Below are 17,251 nucleotides of genomic sequence, written 5' to 3' on the forward strand. Positions count from 1 at the left end.
CACCTTGCCTAAGCTTGTAATTCAAGTGTAATGTATTGGCAAGCTTAAAAGCAACTGTTTTGTTACTGATTTGATTCCAACTATTTCACTTTTTTTTTTACTTTTCAAAACCAATGGCATCTCTGCAAGCTTAGCAAAGTGAGTGCAACATATCCTCCAATATAAACTGTTTCTTTTCTTCACAAACTCCTTAATGCTAAAAGTAGTTTTCCTTTAACATTCCAAAATATTGCTAGTCCTTTCAGTCTATATTGCTATAATATAATATTCAAAAATATTGCTAGTCCTTTTTCAATTTCATGGAGTTACTCACCTCACAGATAAGTTTGAAGACGTGTTGGACTGCCTTAGGAATAACGCCTACAGACTCTTTGTTCCCCATCATGGTGTACGTCTTCCCTGAGGAGGTCTGTCCATAGGCAAAGATCGTGCCTAGGAAGATGATTAAGTCTTACTGACTATTTCCAAACTGCATTACAAATAGGATTAAAACACAATTGTAAAACCTACCGTTGTATCCTTGCACGGCTGATTGTATAATTGGAACAGCTACACCTTCGTATAATTGCTGTGTGTTGTCACTTGAGTGAAAGACACGATCTTAAAAAATAAAAAGAAAAAAGAAAAGAAAGCACATAAGAACATAGCACTGCAAGTCAAAAACAAGCCGTCATCTTATTCAGCAATGCTGACTTCAATTATTGTATTGTGGACTGAGTCTTCATAGGATAATTTAAACATAAAACACAGTTGTGTCACTACTGTGCCAGACTTCAGGAACAAAAGATTAAACTCAACACCAACAGTGACGATGCAAAGAAAACAGAGCCTCAAAGGAACTAAGAGTGACAGATGCAGTTGTCCCATTCAACCCTAAAAACGGTTAAGGCTGATCTATGTATCAGGACTGTAAGCCTGACAAGACTTGGAAAAATTGTGTCTGGAGGCAGTACGGTGGAGCAGCAGGAAGATGCTTCAAGCAAGAGCATCTCACGTGCACGTCACCCCAATGCTCTGGGCTCAGCGCAGCCACTTGTCCCTGAGATGGGAGCGCTACAGAGGGCATCTTCCACCTCACTTCCATACCAACAGAGCTCCAACAACACTCTGCAGTGCAGACCAGCACAGCAAAAGGCGCTGAGAGCAGGACGCCGACTCCCAAAGGAGAATTCCTGGCCAGCACTGCCACGCAAACACCGCAGACACAACCCCTGAGGCATTACGAGGCCGGGAGAAGCGCCACGAGAGAGCTGCGATGCTGCCAACGCCACGGCAAGCAGTGTCAGCGCGCACTCCGGCCGTGCATCCCGCAGGCCCGCGTCAGCCCCAGCTGCTCCTTCCCACACACTCACCGTAGCTGAAGGCTCGGGCACCGCTCACTTCTGAGACCGTGTTCCCCTCGCTCCTCCAGTGAGGCGCCGCCTCGTCCCCCAGAGCGCTCTCCCTACGAGACAAAGCACCCCGCTAAGCTCACCAGCTCCACCCGCACCCCCACGCCGCCCAGCCCCTCGCCCTCGCCCTCACCTGGCGAGGAGCGGCCGCAGCCGCACGCAGACGGTAACGGCCCCTTCGTCAGCCATCCCCGCGGCGCCTCAGCAGCCTCAGCAGCCGCCGGAGCCCCTCGGAGCCGTCCCGCAGCCCGGGCCCGGCCGCCGCCGGCTTCGAACGGGGCCCGAGGCCGCCTCTTGTTGGCCCCGCCGCTCGCTGCCGGGGGCGGGGACCGGGCTGAGGGGAGGCTGAGGGGAGGGCGCGGAATGGCGCCCGCGAGGGAGAGGCGGCTCCAAGGAGCCCACAGAAGCCCCAAACGGAGACGGGAGAACTTGGCACCAGTCATAGCTAAGATGTGCTTGACTAGAGCCACTCAAGCTCCACCTAAAAGATAGAAAATCGTATAAATTGGCCCAAGAGAGAGGGGATGTGAGGGAAGATCCCACCGTCAGGGGAGACACCATCCCGAGGGAATACAGCATCCTGAGGACCTCCTGACCCCTGGGACCAGTCGGCGGGCTGAGCCTCTCTTCTCCCCCATTGGGACGCCTTTGGGTGAGATCTGAATACTTGCTTAGAAATCTCTATAGAGTCTTTGATCCTTTTAACGCATTTATTTCTAGGCTGCGCACCTGTAACACCTGTAACACCTGTAACATCTATAACACCTGTAAAACTATAACATCTAGAACACCTGTAACACCTGTAACACCTGTATTTCATGCATGCTAGCTTGCTTTTGCAGACAGTCCCTATCGCCGGCAATCCAAAAGAACCTCATTATCTGTTGCTGTAATAAACCATACTTGATTGCACTGTGATAGCTCTCATTACATGCAACTAGGGTGAGGGTGCTTATCCGTGATAGTTCAGTGTTCTGAATCCAACCAGACCCCCAGACAGTTAATGCGTTTTTGGTGAATGTCTGACGGGACCCCCAGACAGTTAACGTGTTTTTGGTGAATGTCCGACTGGTTCAGGACTCTGAATCCGACTGGGCCCGTAATCAGCTACACCCTTTAACATGACAACGACATAACTTCATCGTGTTGCCTTTTTCTTTTTTTATCTTGAGGGCGGTTTCCCCTCTTATACCCTTCACCCCACAGCAGTTCTTTTCAAAACAACTTTTCATTGGTCAAACAACTTTGAATGTAACAACAACAGCAAACACCCAGAAACTTCCATGCCTCAATGGCTGGAGAACAAGAGAACCTGGAGACTGCATGGAGTCTCCTGAATCACCCTTCTTGCTTCCCTCTAAACTCTTTTATATTCCTGATGGCCTCGTCCCTTAAGAGTCAAATGTTATCTCAATCACGGGGTTTTCCAACCCCCACGGCCACATTCCCAAATCTCCCCCTTCTTTATTAATATCAACCATTTTCTCAACATGAGTTACCACTCCATATATAACAATCTTTTGGGGACAGGCAGCTGCAAGGAGCCTACAGAAACCCCCAAAATAAGGCATCTGAAACTCACATTTAAGTTGAGCTTGTTTACGCTCCATTTATTAAAACACTATTCATCTGTTTGGGAGAGGCAGCTGCAAGGAGCCTACAGAAACCCCCCAAATAAGCATCTTCCGCCTACACTGAAGATCAACTCATTTAGGATCCATGTATAAAAACCCTATAAATATTTAATCTTTTCAAGTATTCGTGTTTCCTATATCATAATCGTGACTTCCTCTTCATCACCTACTCATTCTTCCTTGTCTTCCTCTTCTTAGCTCTGGCTTTCTCCTTTGTAGCCTTGAAAGCCAGCTCCTCTTCCACCGTCGGGTCCGCAGCCTCGGTGATCTCCGGCCCGTCGGGGTACTCTTTTTGCACTGGCTCAGGCAGTGCAGGTGTATGGTTTTCTGGGCTGTATTTGTGACCCCAGCCAAAGTAGATATTATTAAACTTCCTGAGGGAAAAAAAATAAAAATGGTGAAAAGTTGACACCATCTATCTATCAGTGCAGATCCTCTCAGGGCTCCTTACTCTGCTGTGCAAATGGAGTGCAAGCTCCCTGTAAGAGGTGCTTAAAGGAACACATCTCTTTGTAGCTGTTGGATTCACTGCACCCAGCTCTGGGGCCCCCAGCACAAGAAGGATGTGGAGCTGTTCGTGTAGGTCCAGAGGAGGGCCATGAAAACGATCAGAGGGCTGGAGCAGCTCTCCTGTGAAGACAGGCTGAGAGAGCTGGGGATGTTCAGCCTGGGGAAGAGAAGGCTCCAAGGAAACCTCAAGTTGAAAGTTTTCAGTCCTGAAGTATCAAAGCTTTTCAGTACTTAACAGGGGTCTTAAAACAAAGACGAGGAGAGACTTTTTATAAGGGCATGTAGCGACAGAATAAGGGGTAATGCTTTTAAAGTGGAAAGAGGGTAGATATAGATCAGATATGAGGAAGAAATTCTTTGAGGGTGGCAAGGCACCAGAACAGGTTGTCCGCAGAAGCTGTGGATGCCCCATTTCTAGAAGTGTTCAAGGCCAGGCTCGTCTACCTGGGCAACCTGGTCTAGTGGGAGGTGCCTATGGCAGTGGGGGTGGAACTGGGGGATCTGTAGGTCCCTTCTAACCCAAACCATTCTATGCTTGCACTTTTTGCACAATATTTAACCTTCCGCTTAAAAATCGCCAAGTGCAAAAATGATGAATGCTACCCTCTGTCACTGTGTGATATTCAGTATGACTCCAACTTCACCTTAGTAACATGGAGCCATTCCCGACACCCACTCCAGTGCCCATTTAAAGCTTCTAGTGGTAGTGACTGTACTGTGCCTAATAGAAACAACTGAAAATTAGAACAAAAGAAATAAGCTCATTTGTAAAAAGCACCACAGACTCAAGAATACAGGTTTTAAATCCAGGACTGTGGCCAGGCACTAACCGGACATGTACATGCATCAGTTTCATGCTAGCATTTCCAAAGATTCTTCATTTTCAGCCTTGAACACATACTGACACTGTGCACTCTTAAGTGGCTTTCTCTATCGGTCTCAGAAATAGTTACGATTCAGTCAATACATTAATAAGAAAGCAAATTTGACTTCATCGGGCATGGCTGCGTTCAGCGTATGGTCTGTGTTGTAACCACGTCAGCTGGCTACTCACATGCCAGATGCAAAGGCATATGCTCCAGGCCATCGGTTCGACTGAAGGATTGCAACAGCATATTGGGGGATCAGGTTTGTAGAAGGCTGAGCTGTCCAAGCAGGGACGTTTTGAATTCCTGCAGGCAGCCAAACACACGCTACATGAATAAATTGACTTACAAGCCACTACAAAATATTTAGGACTGAGCTACAAGGCTTTCACAGAACTCAGGCAACGGTTATATTAAGATGCACGTTAGAAGAACTAAGTCACAAGCAATAAATGCAGACGTTGTGTTCAGACAGGTGGTTTGGATGCAGGGGCAGGTATCACGTGGATGCCAACAGTCCCATACAGAAAGGATCACGTTCTTGAAACGCAGTAGTACTCGCTGCTGTTTCTTTTGTCAGGGATTGTTTATCACTGAGGGATAAATTACATACGTATTTCACCCTGATCAAAGAATGGGGAGTAGAAACATAATTTGCTATGGCTACAGTCTAGTATTTAGGTTTCCATATCTCTATGGGTTGCTGCAGTCTGTGCTAGAGGATATAAATTCTTATTTGTATATCTATGCATGTGTGAATATATATTTATTTTTGTGTCCACGCTTTTCTTCTGCCTATAAAGGTGATGGAAAAATAGCTGAATGTATTTCAGGGGTGAGCTGTCTGGAACTTCCAGTAGCCTGACATATCTGAATATTTTTTCCCTTTATTCTCAGCAGGACGGTTAACTAGTAAACCCAATCATTTCAGTTTTAAGGTCGATTCTGTTAACCATTTCACATCTGATTAATTTTGTAAAAGAATGCGGTTACCCTACCATGGCAAGCTACATTGTTCTGTGAAGCATCAGAGGCCTATGACTTTTACTACCTAAATGCCAACAATCCCAGTGGCTCTATCCAAAATCGTACTCCATGAGGAGTACCTTCATCTTCAGAGAGTGGAGTGAGAAGGGGAGGTCCTATTTCTTGCTGGAGTTCATCTGGCTCCTCATCTTTCTCCTCCTCCTCTTCACCTTCCTCTTCTTCCTCTGATTTTTGTGAAGGGTTAATCCAAACACAACGACCCTATAATCAGTAAGGGAGAATAATAAATACACGCGACAATCAATGAAGAAATGCAAGCCAGTTAAAACAATTGGTTCACACACAAGCGCAAGTGGGGGAAAAAGAAAAAAAGATGTATTCCAGAATGGGTACGTTGCTGACAGAGAGCTGTACGTATCCTCTTGGCAGAGCGCTCTCTTTATCCCTCATTCATTCCTTATCCCTGCTTACTATTGCAGAATGACCCCATGGCTCTCTGATCAGCTTCCAGCTATTTTGTAGTTTTCAGTTCTTTTAAGTACAATCAATCCATGCTGATACTTATCCATGCTGATACTTATTGGCTGGGATCATATCATTAAGCAAACACATATTGCAATATTCATCTTGTGAAGAGACAGTAACTTGTTGCTGGCCTTCATTGGGCACAAACATGCTGGCATTACCTGTCCCTTCCCTGTCAGGCACAGGCTGTGAATATGCACAGAAGACAGACAGAACATCCTGTCCCTGTGCACCTGGGCCCAAGTCCAAACAATGCACGTGAAAAGTCTTACCTTGTACTCTGTATTTCAGTTCAACAATTACTGAACACAGAAGGCACGAGAAAGACCACAGCATCCCATGTCTTTATGCCAAATTATCTTTATGTTTACAGTGAACAGAAGACAGGAATTTAGTTCAATCCTTGCCTGTTGTCAGTTGGGTTTGTATCCTTGCTGGATTACCAGTTATTGCAAGCTGAGAGATGAACACTTACAGGCTTTTAAAGACTTACAGATTCTTACAGAATTCCTTTTAAAGTCTGCCTTGTTTTTTAGCTACCAGTCGGAGGAACATTACAAAATGTTCTCAAAATTCTAATGGTAACAGATTTTATTTTTAGAACTATTGTTTTGCTGGCAATAAAATTAAACTTTAGTTCCTAGCACTTGCTGTTATTTTACACTACCGTTCTTAAGTTGGTATCCAGGAAAGATGACTGCATTAGTACAACCTCTTTCCAGCACTAACCTGATATAATAAATATTTTATGCTACAATTTTATTTACAATGTTTTGGTTTTAAGTTTTTAAGCCTTTTTGTTTGCATGCTTCACAGCAGAAAGCAAGCAACGGAAGGTAAACCAGAAGAAAACACCAAATAAGTTTCGTTTAGCATACAATCACAAGCGATCTGAAATTTAGCATCCTATTCAGGAAAACAGAATTAAAAACATTTCTGTCAAGCGAGGATTTCAGGAGAGGTAACCCAATGTAGAAGACTGCCAGAAATAATTATCTATCAAGGCCTAATCCTACATGATTATCTAAAGATAGGTTTGCACCTGAAGATGGAAAAAATCATGAAACACGTGTAGATTTAGGAACCTTCTAATATTTAAATATGTGCAACACATTTATATATGATAGAAGGTTTCTAATACATTTTCTGTAGGAAATCTTTTCAGTCCAGTCCTGTTTCTGGTGAATAGTTCAAATGGGTGGGTGAGGGGCTTCATTTACATCCTGAAGCACTACCGTGAGAATGGTATCTGAGGTCAGCGTGGCCTATGGCAGGACCTACCTGCTTTAAAATACTCGGCACGTAGTGTACCCACGTGGAGAGAGACTCCACCATTTCAGCCACAGAAAGAGGCTGGAAATCCGGGTTTTCTTCACACGTATCTCTTCCTCCTCCCCCTTCCTCATCTTCATCTTCTTCCTCCCCAAACTGGTAAAATCCAATGGGACAGACGTGGGTTCCTGCTGAGATCCGAGCTATCTGTGCCCGCAGGTAGTTGGCCTCATTTCCAGGGAAAGGAGGGAAGCTCACAACAGGGGCATCCAGCCTGCCAGTGAAGAACTTCTTGATTTTCCTGGCGCAGACAATCTGTGCTGGTGTCACTGGAGGCAACTTCACCCAGGCTTTGCCAGGCTCATTGCAAACAAAGTAGATGTATTTGTTAGCCCCAGTTCCGTTGTCTTCTTTTGGGATGACAGGTGGGGGCTTATAGGTAGACTTTGGTGGCTCATCTTCTTTTTCTTTCTCCTCATCTTCATCTTCGACTTCACCCAGCCCTTTCTCTCCTTCATCAGGAACCTCTTCTTCCTCCTCCTCTGTTTCCTCCTCCTCTACTCCCTCCTGGAATTGCACTTCAGCTATAATATAGTTCATCTCCAGGCCCAAAATTTTGCCCCAGAAGCGACATGCCTGGATTGGCTGGGCACTAATGAGCTTTTTAAGGGCAAGAAATATGTGATAGTATTCATCTTTGCTCAAGCCAATTCCAGCCTGCTCAAAATAAAAGGCTGTTTCCATCACATTAGGCAGAGGAGTCTCTCCCTAGTAAAGGAAATCATGAGTTAGAGCTGAGTAATAATAAAATTATCTATTTGAAAGATTGAACAATTTATCTACTGAAAGTCATACTTCACTTTCCTATAGTGCGCTCTCTCAAAAAGCTCTGCTGACATTCATTTACATCTCCCACTATCACTTAGAAAAATTAAAAATGACATTGTGAGGGTAAAGAAGAGAACACAGATGAAGCGCAGCTTTTAGAATACAAGATCTCAATTTTCAAATTCACTTTTAATTACTGCAAAGTACAGAAAGAATTCTCACGAGGGATCTCCACAGGACTTCACTGCTAGCACGCGTTTTCTGTATAAGAGGCCTTGATGCCTGGAAACAGCGCTGCTGTGTTGCCTCGTGTTTGTGGCAGATGCACGTGGGGAAAGCAGAAATATATTTTACACATTTAGACACCAGGGCAACACTATTTCTCTGGAATGAATGCTGTTCTTTTGGATACTTTGCCATAATGCTCCCTTCATTATTTAAGGTAGAATCTGTTAGAGTTGGTATGAAATACTGTCCCCTGTCTGAAGTCACTAGTAACACCCCAGCTGGATTCAAGAGGGGCAAGACTATGCTGGGAAGGAGGATTTTATTAAGCGTTTCCATTTGCTTTATGACCAGTCTCTCATTTCATTGCTGTAGGTGATTAAAACATCCTGCACAACAGAATAGGGAATTTGGAAGAAGTAGTGTTGGTTTCACATGGAGTATCCCTGGCTCTTTTAGGTTTATTATGTCAAAGCAAGGTAGATACAAGTATGAAAAATTCCCTTCTGAAACATCCCACTTTTGTCCATTTTTTACCATCACATACTGTAGACTGTTACTGTAAAATTAGTAACAGTCTATGGAAAAGATGCAATAATGTATTTTCTATCGTTAGGATTTATATTCTGTGATGGCGATTCATTTGAATATATCCTGGTAACTTGATATGAAAATCAACGTCTTATTATCTTTTGTTTCCCTTAGTTTTTACACGAATTCTCTTAATTTTTCTTTGGGTACAAATACTTCCATATATAACCAACTAAATACTGAAAATTTCCCTGTTTAATGAAATGGCTTTTTGATTCTAATAGTTTTTTCTTCTTGTAAGCATGTATACTTTTTCTCTAGTTGGAGAAGGAAGGACTGGAACTGCAGCTGGAGCTGGAAGGAACACAAAATTCTCTATCTTACCGTAGCAGTTGTGCACAATATTCTGAAAGAAGTATCCAGAATTACGGTTACTTTAGGTAAAGAAATATCAGGTTTAGATACAGAAAAGAATTTGGGTGGCATATTCCAGGTTGAACAAGCGTATGAGAGATACTGTAAACTTTCCTTTCCATTTCTCATCTCCAGAACACCTATGCTTTCAAAAGCTCGGGATATGAGACTTACTGCAGCAACTAAATTCCAAACTAAGTAACCAGCTGTGTTTTCTTCACAACTTGACACGGGACCAACCGAACTGTGAAGAGGGTACATGCTACTGTGGCTGTAATCATTTCATGCAATCACGAGGGGCAATATTATGAGGGAGACCACAACTTCCACCTTTTCCCTTCTGCCTTCCTGCCACCCATCTCTCCAGTATATTTGCTATCTATTGGTGCCTGATAATAACTCGCTACCTTTTCGTCTAGTTCTTCATCTCCTTCTTCATCTGACTTGAGGAACAAACTTTTACTCCTTTCTGCAGATTCAAACGTTGGAGGCATTGCAGGTTCATCTCGAAGAGTATCCATTTTTTTCCGAAATTGAGCCCACTTCACATCCTTGCTGATATTCTCAATTATGTCTACCACATTTGTGGGCTGTTCATCCAGGATCTTTGTCAGCGTATTAGCAAGATGATCGTATCTGTCATAGGAATATAAGTATTATTACTGACCTACTATTACGGAAGTCTGAGAATATTGTTTCTAATATCAAAAGTACAAGGTAATCACCTGGGCATCAAAGAAATCGGAACAGTTAGATGCAAAGGGATCATGCAGCATTTTGGGAAATTAGACTTGAAACTAGCCTCTTTGCAATGTAATCAAGAGTAGCCTCACCTTCCATTTTTCGTTTACCCCACATCTGGCCGAGGAGCTAAAGCAGAATTCAAGCCTGGCCTCAATCTAATCGAAGGCTCTTTGAACACCATAAATTCCCTTTGGAATTTGGATTGAAAGGGGCCGGACACACAATTATAGCATAGCGATTAAACGCTGCATTTACAACATGTTCTGCTTTTCCACACTCTGCCGTCCCTGACAGCATAGCCCCTTACCCTGTCACCACTACTCTCATCCTGCCCCCTTCCTTCTTGTCTCTTCTGCAGACTTACAAGTTGAGGCCAGATGTTGTGCTGCTCGTCAGCAAGTAGGCTTTTGCATTCTGCACTGCCAGCATTCGGGCTTCGGGATCTGGTATCGGATCGTCGTACGGGCTGTATCCTGGCTGATAGAGCCCGTAACCGGGCTCGTGTGGCTGGTAGGGGCCATGCCCATCCTCATGGGCTTGGTAATGCTCCTGTCCTCCTCCGTACGTCCGACAGGCACTTCTTGGCTCCTGTCTTTGGCAAGGGTCAGATCCCAGTGCTCGCGCCTGATCCACGCTTCGGCTGGCCTCCTGCGAGTCCTGTCCCTCTGCATACAGCTGGCTGAATCCTTCTGGCCCCTGGTGCTCAGGAGAGGCTTGTTCCATCCCCTGTGGGCGACACCGAGTTCGGGTCAGTAATTTACAGGGTGCCCGGCCGGCACCGGCTCGTCAGCAGGGCTCTCAGCAGGGGACCGAGGGCGAGACCCTCCCTCGCAGCCCCCAGCCCTACCTCCTGGCGTTCTGCTTCCGCTTCTGACGCCCGAGGCCCCGACTCCTCCGGAGGAGACCGCCCGGGGCTCTCTCCGGGCTCCTCGGCCGTGGCGTCCATGAAGCGGCCGCCGTTGCCAGGGGCGCGGGGCCCGGAAGGGGTGTGCCCGGCGGCAGGGCCGGACCCCGCCGCCATTTGGCGCCGCGCCCCTGGGGTCCGCCATCACGGGTGGGCTGCGAGGGGCAGCGGGCGGGGGTCGCCGCTTCCCCCCTGTACCCGAGTGTTCAAATGCCCGGGACGAGGTGCAGGGGAAGAGCCTGCTGGCTTCTTCCTCGAGATCTGTTTGACAGCAGTGTGGTAGCGCAGCGGGGGATGCAGTTGCAGCTCCCTCAGGTGTCGTGCTGCAGCGCTACCGACTACAACAGGTGGTTGAAGTTAAAGTTTAAAAGCTTCACCGTGTGGCAGAAAGCTTCTCGTGTAAATCATCTCCTGCGTTGCTTATGGTCATGCTCGCCTCATCTTCTTAATTGCTTATGGCCAAATCAGTAAAGATCTCGTACTAGCTGACTAAATGCGTACCTAGTATTCGATGAGGAGGCTCTAAAACAAATAGTTGTGTTTTTCGTAATCCCTTTGGCTAGCACATTTGAACAGACATCTAAAGGTGGCCGGCCCTAGAGTAAGTGTCAAATGTTTTCTAAAAATCTGGCGTGAAAATACTGTGCCAGGGTATCCGAGGGAAGAAATCGATGCTGTACGCATCTCTACAAAATGCCCTGTTCACACTATAAAACCAAATACCGCAGCTGTTTGGCTGGTAAAATATGCTTAATCTGTGGTCAATGGAGGAATTAACACAACTTTTCATAAATGCAGTTTATTTTGGGTACTTCTTAGAAGTAACCAGAAAGAACGAATTCTGATGAGGCATCGCAAATTGCTTTCCAGTTCCAAGAGGGAATGCCAGAAGTACCACTGAGGAACCCGACTCTGAACAGCAGCAACAACAAAACAGCTTTCCACATCCTTTCGTGGGCAAAAGGAGAATTTGAAAGTTCCCGTACAACATCCCTGTGATGCCAAAAAGTAAGGTAACGTCATGAAAATGTTAATTCTGCTGAGTTTCAGCACGAAGAGGTTTTGACTTCCTGGTATGGGCAAGGAATTTGCCCAAGTTCCTCGTTTTGCAGGTGTATTTGCAGAGCTTACACATCAACTGCAGAGGGCGCGACAGTACTTGTGAATTGCTTTTTATTTGCTCTCTGTAGTTCTTATTTGGAGGAAAACCTTGTTTTGTTGGTTAGTAATTCATTTCTCTAAAATGTATAAAATTCTCGTTATTTGTGTAATGCCTTGTGAGGCACCTGCTCAAGAAAAGTCAAGTGCTTTATCTTTACAATCTCTGTTAGCAAAGAAAGAGCAAATGAAGAGCATGTGTAATTAGCTATAGTGTTACTCTCTGCCTTTCCTATTATAGAGATTATGAAATGTACGAGGGGCTCAGGGCAGAGAGGACCTCAGTGCAGAAGGATGTTTTCTCAACATGGTGTCGTGAGCTCTTATCACTAAAGAAGAAGAGCAACTGAATACATACAGTAATACTGCAGAAATTTCACTGTGGCAAACACCATCAGTAGGCTGTGTTAATTAGCTGAAGAGTAACTAAAGTATTTCCTAATGTTTTCTCTTTCCAAGGGAGATGTGCTAATGGCTTGTGTTGATACCTGACCACAGCAGATGCAATGGTCTCTCTTGTACTATGAATTCAAGACATTTTTCCAACAGCACTTTTTAAACTGAAATCTTGGTGTCTGCTGACTTCCAGTCGCAGATCCAGAGGTGACACATAAAATGCCACATGTAGAACTGAACGTTTGTTGCACTGTGGTAGTTTCATTGCTGAATTTTGAACGTGCTTGCACTGGTAGGGGAATCTGAATAGAGCTTCCCATTTCACATGGGAATCCTTCTGTGCTCTGTTAATGGGAAGGCAATCATTGAATTAAAAAGCCCAGTTGCAGGTCCCACAGGTGTGAAGAAGCTTTCACCATCAGACTGGTGAGTAGCAGCTGTGACCACTGAGGTGGTTCCTGTGAGGTGGGCAAGGCAAGTTTATCTGCATTTTGCCCTTGTCTTAGGAGCTGGGTGCCAATGCTTTCTGTGCAGAAAATATTCCTGCAAGCAGCTGCCAGGTGTGCTATCAGCTTACTCGAGAGGAAGGCCTAATTAGTCAATTTTCAGGTTGCAAATCATGTTTTAGGCTGAAGTGCCCCTGAGCATGTGAAGATGAACTTTACCTTCTCCTTTAATGTATGTTTATGAATTAAATACTTACGGTCAATCTGCATGCAACTAAAAGACTTCAAGAAAAATGGTATGAAAAGACTGTGATCTACAAAACTACTTCTTAACGTTTTTTCTTTGTTCAGAAGCTACAACATTAATTTCTCCTCAGTTCCAAAGCAGTTTCACACAAATTTATACTCAATTAAATACACACGTGGCTTTAACGATGTAAATTCTATCTTTTATTCTGTTTTTTTTTCTGTTGTTGTTGTTTGTTTTTTGTTTGTTTGTTTGTTTTTTGTTTTTTTAAACCCTAAGCTAAATTAGTGCTGGCAGCCAGAGATGCTTTTCCATGAGGCAGTATTATTAGGAAGCTGAGAGACCATCCTCCTTCTGGAGGGGTCTGATGGGAAATGTGTAAGATGCTTTGCAGAGAATAATAATCATTTGTAGAAATCTGATGCTGTTTTTTGCTCTTGCTGAAGTCGGTGGGAGCTTTATTATGGACTTAGTGAAAGTAAGATGACGTCCTTTGTCATTTCATCAGCACTTGACTCCCATAACCCGGTTTGTGTGGATGAACAGATTTTAGTCCTGATTCGAAGGGGAGAGTTGCCATGGTTAAGGCTGAGCATGACTTTGCATCCAGAGGTGTGAATTGTGTATTTTGCATCCCCTGAGTTCAGAAAATCACCCTGAGTTACAGGAAAATGCTGAATAAATGCATTTAATTCTACGTGGCTGTGATTGTGGTGGTGTAAGGCAGCGAAATTTCAAGGTGGGAGAAAATCTTCTCTCACTTGGTAATCTGAGTGCTAAGCCTATGTTGTGAACAAAGCTCTTGCTCAAGCTATGTTATGATAGCGACCGGATGAGGATTTTTGGTGTGAAAAATGCAGGACGTGGAAGTTTTTCAGATAGCGGGTTGTAACGTCGTTGTGACTGATTCCTGTTACTGGAGGTAATGGCATTTCTCTCTTTTGGGGAGCTGTGAGACTGACTAAAACTTGCAGTTTGCAGTGGGCACTCTGGTTAGTGCTTTCTAAGTGCTGTATCTCAACTTTATGAGAACTTTCATTGTTTTTGGCATGTCGTTTCTTGTCTTTCAGTACCATCACAGAGCCGTGGGTTTTGCTGTTATTTATGAGGAGAAAGCACAGTTTTCTGGCAAAAAGGATGTTGGCTGTTGTGCTTCTTTTAAGTACATCCTGGGTTTAAGCAGTGTCAGCCGAGATGCTTTGTCCTGGTGCTCAGAACTTGTCTGTTTCTTACAAGTCGATTGGATCGCAGCTGCTGCAGGCTTCACAGGCTGTGTGGAGAGATACTTGCGAGGGTGAGATGAAGAAAATGCTGCTCCTTGCTGGTACATTACAGCTGCAGTAAGACCAAGTGGGCCTGTTCTGGAGCCATGCAGGGCCAGCTCAGCTTCTCTTCTGTGCTGCTGTAGGCTGTCAGGTGGAGAAGTCCAAGCGGCTGGCTGGAGCCGTGCCTTGCCTTCAAGTCTAACTCTTCTTCACCGTGTTCCTGAACTATTTCTCATCAGCTGAACCAGCCAAATCTGTTGCGTTGAGCCCCACAGATCCTCGTGGTTGTGTTGTTGAAGAAAAAGGGCAAATTTGGTGGTCGGAATCTAAGGTCTTTGCTTGCTCCAGGTGTGACTGTGCAGGAGTGGTGTGGTGTGGGGGGCAAGACCCCGTTCTGCTCTGCCTCTCGCAGCCTTGAGCGACCTTCAGGAGCACAGCAAGGAGACAGAAGCCAGTGAAGTTCTCCTGGGGTGGTGGTGGGATGAAAAGGAGGGGAGGTTGTGTTCAATAGAGAAATTCTTGGGCATTTTGTTTCTGTTGATATTAGATTAAGAGAAAGTTAAAGTCATAAAAACGGAGTAAAAATTTATAGTAAATAAAAAGGAGGCTCACTTTTTAGGTTTGTAAAAACAAACAAAAAACCCCACCTGTATTTCTGAAAGTGATAAAATGAACTCTTGTATTAGGTACTGCATTGAATTTATAATGATTACATGCGGTAGTTTTGCTCAGCTTCAGCATGAGAATAACTGCAGTCGCTTTGAAAGGATTATACGTTTCCGTCAGTTCCTATTTTGCTGTTCCCCGGATGTGTGTTGTAGCACTTCTCACTGTAGAATGGATTTGATAATTTTTTTTCCTGACTGTGGTAAACCCTCTAGTCTGCAGCAGCAGTGTAAATCAGGGCATGGTGATTCAGCAGTGTTTTACAAAAAGTGAAGAAATGGAGAACTGGGCCTGGCGTTTTGCCCTTTCAAACGCCTAGGAAAAGGACTAGGTAAATATATACTAGGGCTACGTACGTGTGTAAAAATGTTCACACAAACTCTTTACAGGAGAAGCTTGCCATGTTAGGTTCAGTAATAAATACGAAATTCTGCTCAAAAATCCATCTTTATATTGTAGTCCTGTCATAAAATCAGCATTACTGAATTGGCAAGCTTTGGATCAAGCACATGAGCACGAAGAAGTATTTGAAAAGCTGAGACATGTTACTTTTTTATTCAAAAATACAACTTCTCAGTCCATATTTTTTTTAACAATGTCCAAGCAAGTTGCCCTGTATTTTGCCATTTTGACTGCGTGATGTGCAATAATTGACTTGTTTGATGATAGCAGCCAGCTCAGAAATAGCGTTTTTAATTTGTGTGCCGAGTTCATGTTGCAGCTGTGATCTCTATTTGAAATATAACTCAAAGCATAATGAGGAAGCACGTCTATAAAGTTCACTCCGTGATGTTTTCCACTAAGGAGAAATCCGGCTGTATCGTTGTTACTTTATGAAATGCCATTAGATCAGTCATTTTCTCTGGAAATAATTTCTAGAAGTTCAACTATTCTTTCACTGCAAATTGGCCACCTAGGTTCAGTTTGTATTGCTGCAGATAACTGTCCCATTTTCTTCTTCCAGAGATGTAGAATTTCCTGTGAGTTCTACATCTTACTACCTTTATTAACTTATTCTGGCAATAAGCACGTTCACTGGAAAAATATTTTCTTCTTCTTTGCTATTTTTTTTTCATTTTTATTACTTTGGATATTGCTTCTATTCTCACTGCATTTTCACTTTTTTTTTCTGTGAAAAACATGACAAAAACAAGGTAAAAATTTGCAGCAGCAAAGACTGTATTTAGGAGAAGGCAATGGGAGTACCTACAAAGCCTCTCTGAGGTTTGTTTCACTGTATTATACATCTGTAACTTTTGCTAATATCACCAGATTTCTGATACAATGGTTTCCATCTTATTTTACATATAAATAAGTTTTCCATAGAAAATACGCCATGAATTTAGATAGTAGATTCTATTAGTCTGTTTTTCCTGCACGATATTTATATAACCTTTGTAAACAGCATCTTGCTCACCTGGATTTGAGATTTGCTTCCCTCTTTTATGCTGGTGGTCAGAACTGGTTCTGTAGCTGTCAGCGATGTTAATATGTTCAGAGCATCTGGATTAAACCATATATTGATCTGCATTTCTCTGTCAAAATATGAAAAGGGAAAAAAGTGTCCTTGTAGGAAACTCTAAGGGCATCCCTTAAGTATGTATAAATTAAGGACTAAAACATTTTAATTTTAGCTGTCTGGAGTGAGATTGAGAACTCTTTCTAATACTTATAGTTAATACACACAGTAAATATAAAATGTTTGGGAATTAAAAGAATGTTACAAACAAGGGATTGCTGAACTGTCTGACATGGCAATTCTGTCATGGGATGCTATAAGTGATGCCTCTCTTTAGGCTGTAATCACCCTTCTCAGAACTTAAAGGGGTCATTATCATCTTTTTTTCACATTCACAACTTACAGATCTTCTCCTGAAGTAGAAAGCGACTTTTTCCTTCACTGACTGAAGGAACAGTTAGGATTTATTTCCTAAAGAACAGCTGCTGAGGGCACGTACCCTTCATATTAGCCTAGACAGAGCTTGGGCAGGGGAAGGGCTGAATTCAGCTCCCTCAGATCATATTCCCTGCTGCTTCAGAAAGGCAGCTGGGTCTGTCTGAGGGGGTGCTGGTTCAGGGCAAAATTCTGCTATCTGTTCTGCTTAAGACTGAAAACGTGCATTTCATTATTATTTTTTTAACCTTTTATAAAGGAAAACCACAGCTGTAGAGCAAGGCCAATGAGTGGCTTATAAGAGGTTCCAAGTGAGCTGCTACTGAAGTAGTTTCCCAGGATGCGGTA

The 17,251-nt window shown here is 43.8% G+C and overlaps 2 protein-coding genes and 1 long non-coding RNA gene across 3 annotated transcripts in view; 1 reads left to right on the forward strand and 2 right to left on the reverse strand.

Annotated features, from left to right (window-relative positions):
* Nucleotides 1-1,580, reverse strand: part of LOC116488849 (centromere-associated protein E-like) — a 32,666-nt gene extending 31,086 nt beyond the window's left edge. Inside the window, exons 1-4 of the mRNA XM_032186799.1 lie at nucleotides 1,525-1,580; nucleotides 1,353-1,444; nucleotides 511-600; nucleotides 314-432 (exon numbers count right to left, since the gene is read on the reverse strand). Of these exons, the coding sequence (XP_032042690.1) occupies nucleotides 314-432; nucleotides 511-600; nucleotides 1,353-1,444; nucleotides 1,525-1,580 (357 nt within the window). The remainder of the gene's footprint in view (nucleotides 1-313; nucleotides 433-510; nucleotides 601-1,352; nucleotides 1,445-1,524) is intronic.
* A 296-nt stretch (nucleotides 1,581-1,876) lies between these two features.
* Nucleotides 1,877-11,844, forward strand: LOC116489245. The gene is made up of 2 exons (XR_004253253.1): nucleotides 1,877-2,043; nucleotides 11,702-11,844. It is a non-coding gene; the product is annotated as an uncharacterized LOC116489245 (long non-coding RNA).
* Nucleotides 2,904-10,780, reverse strand: LOC116489244 (radial spoke head protein 6 homolog A-like). The gene is made up of 7 exons (XM_032187468.1): nucleotides 10,775-10,780; nucleotides 10,292-10,653; nucleotides 9,591-9,819; nucleotides 7,195-7,953; nucleotides 5,508-5,649; nucleotides 4,590-4,707; nucleotides 2,904-3,399 (listed from the first exon to the last, which is right to left on the reverse strand). The coding sequence occupies exons 2-7, from the start codon at nucleotides 10,648-10,650 to the stop codon at nucleotides 3,192-3,194; spliced, it is 1,815 nt and encodes a 604-aa protein (XP_032043359.1). The 5' UTR covers nucleotides 10,651-10,653; nucleotides 10,775-10,780; the 3' UTR covers nucleotides 2,904-3,191.
* Nucleotides 11,845-17,251: the final 5,407 nt, after the last annotated feature.

This window comes from Aythya fuligula, chromosome 4, assembly GCF_009819795.1.
Source record: "Aythya fuligula isolate bAytFul2 chromosome 4, bAytFul2.pri, whole genome shotgun sequence".
Classification (NCBI taxonomy): Eukaryota; Metazoa; Chordata; class Aves; order Anseriformes; family Anatidae; genus Aythya; species Aythya fuligula.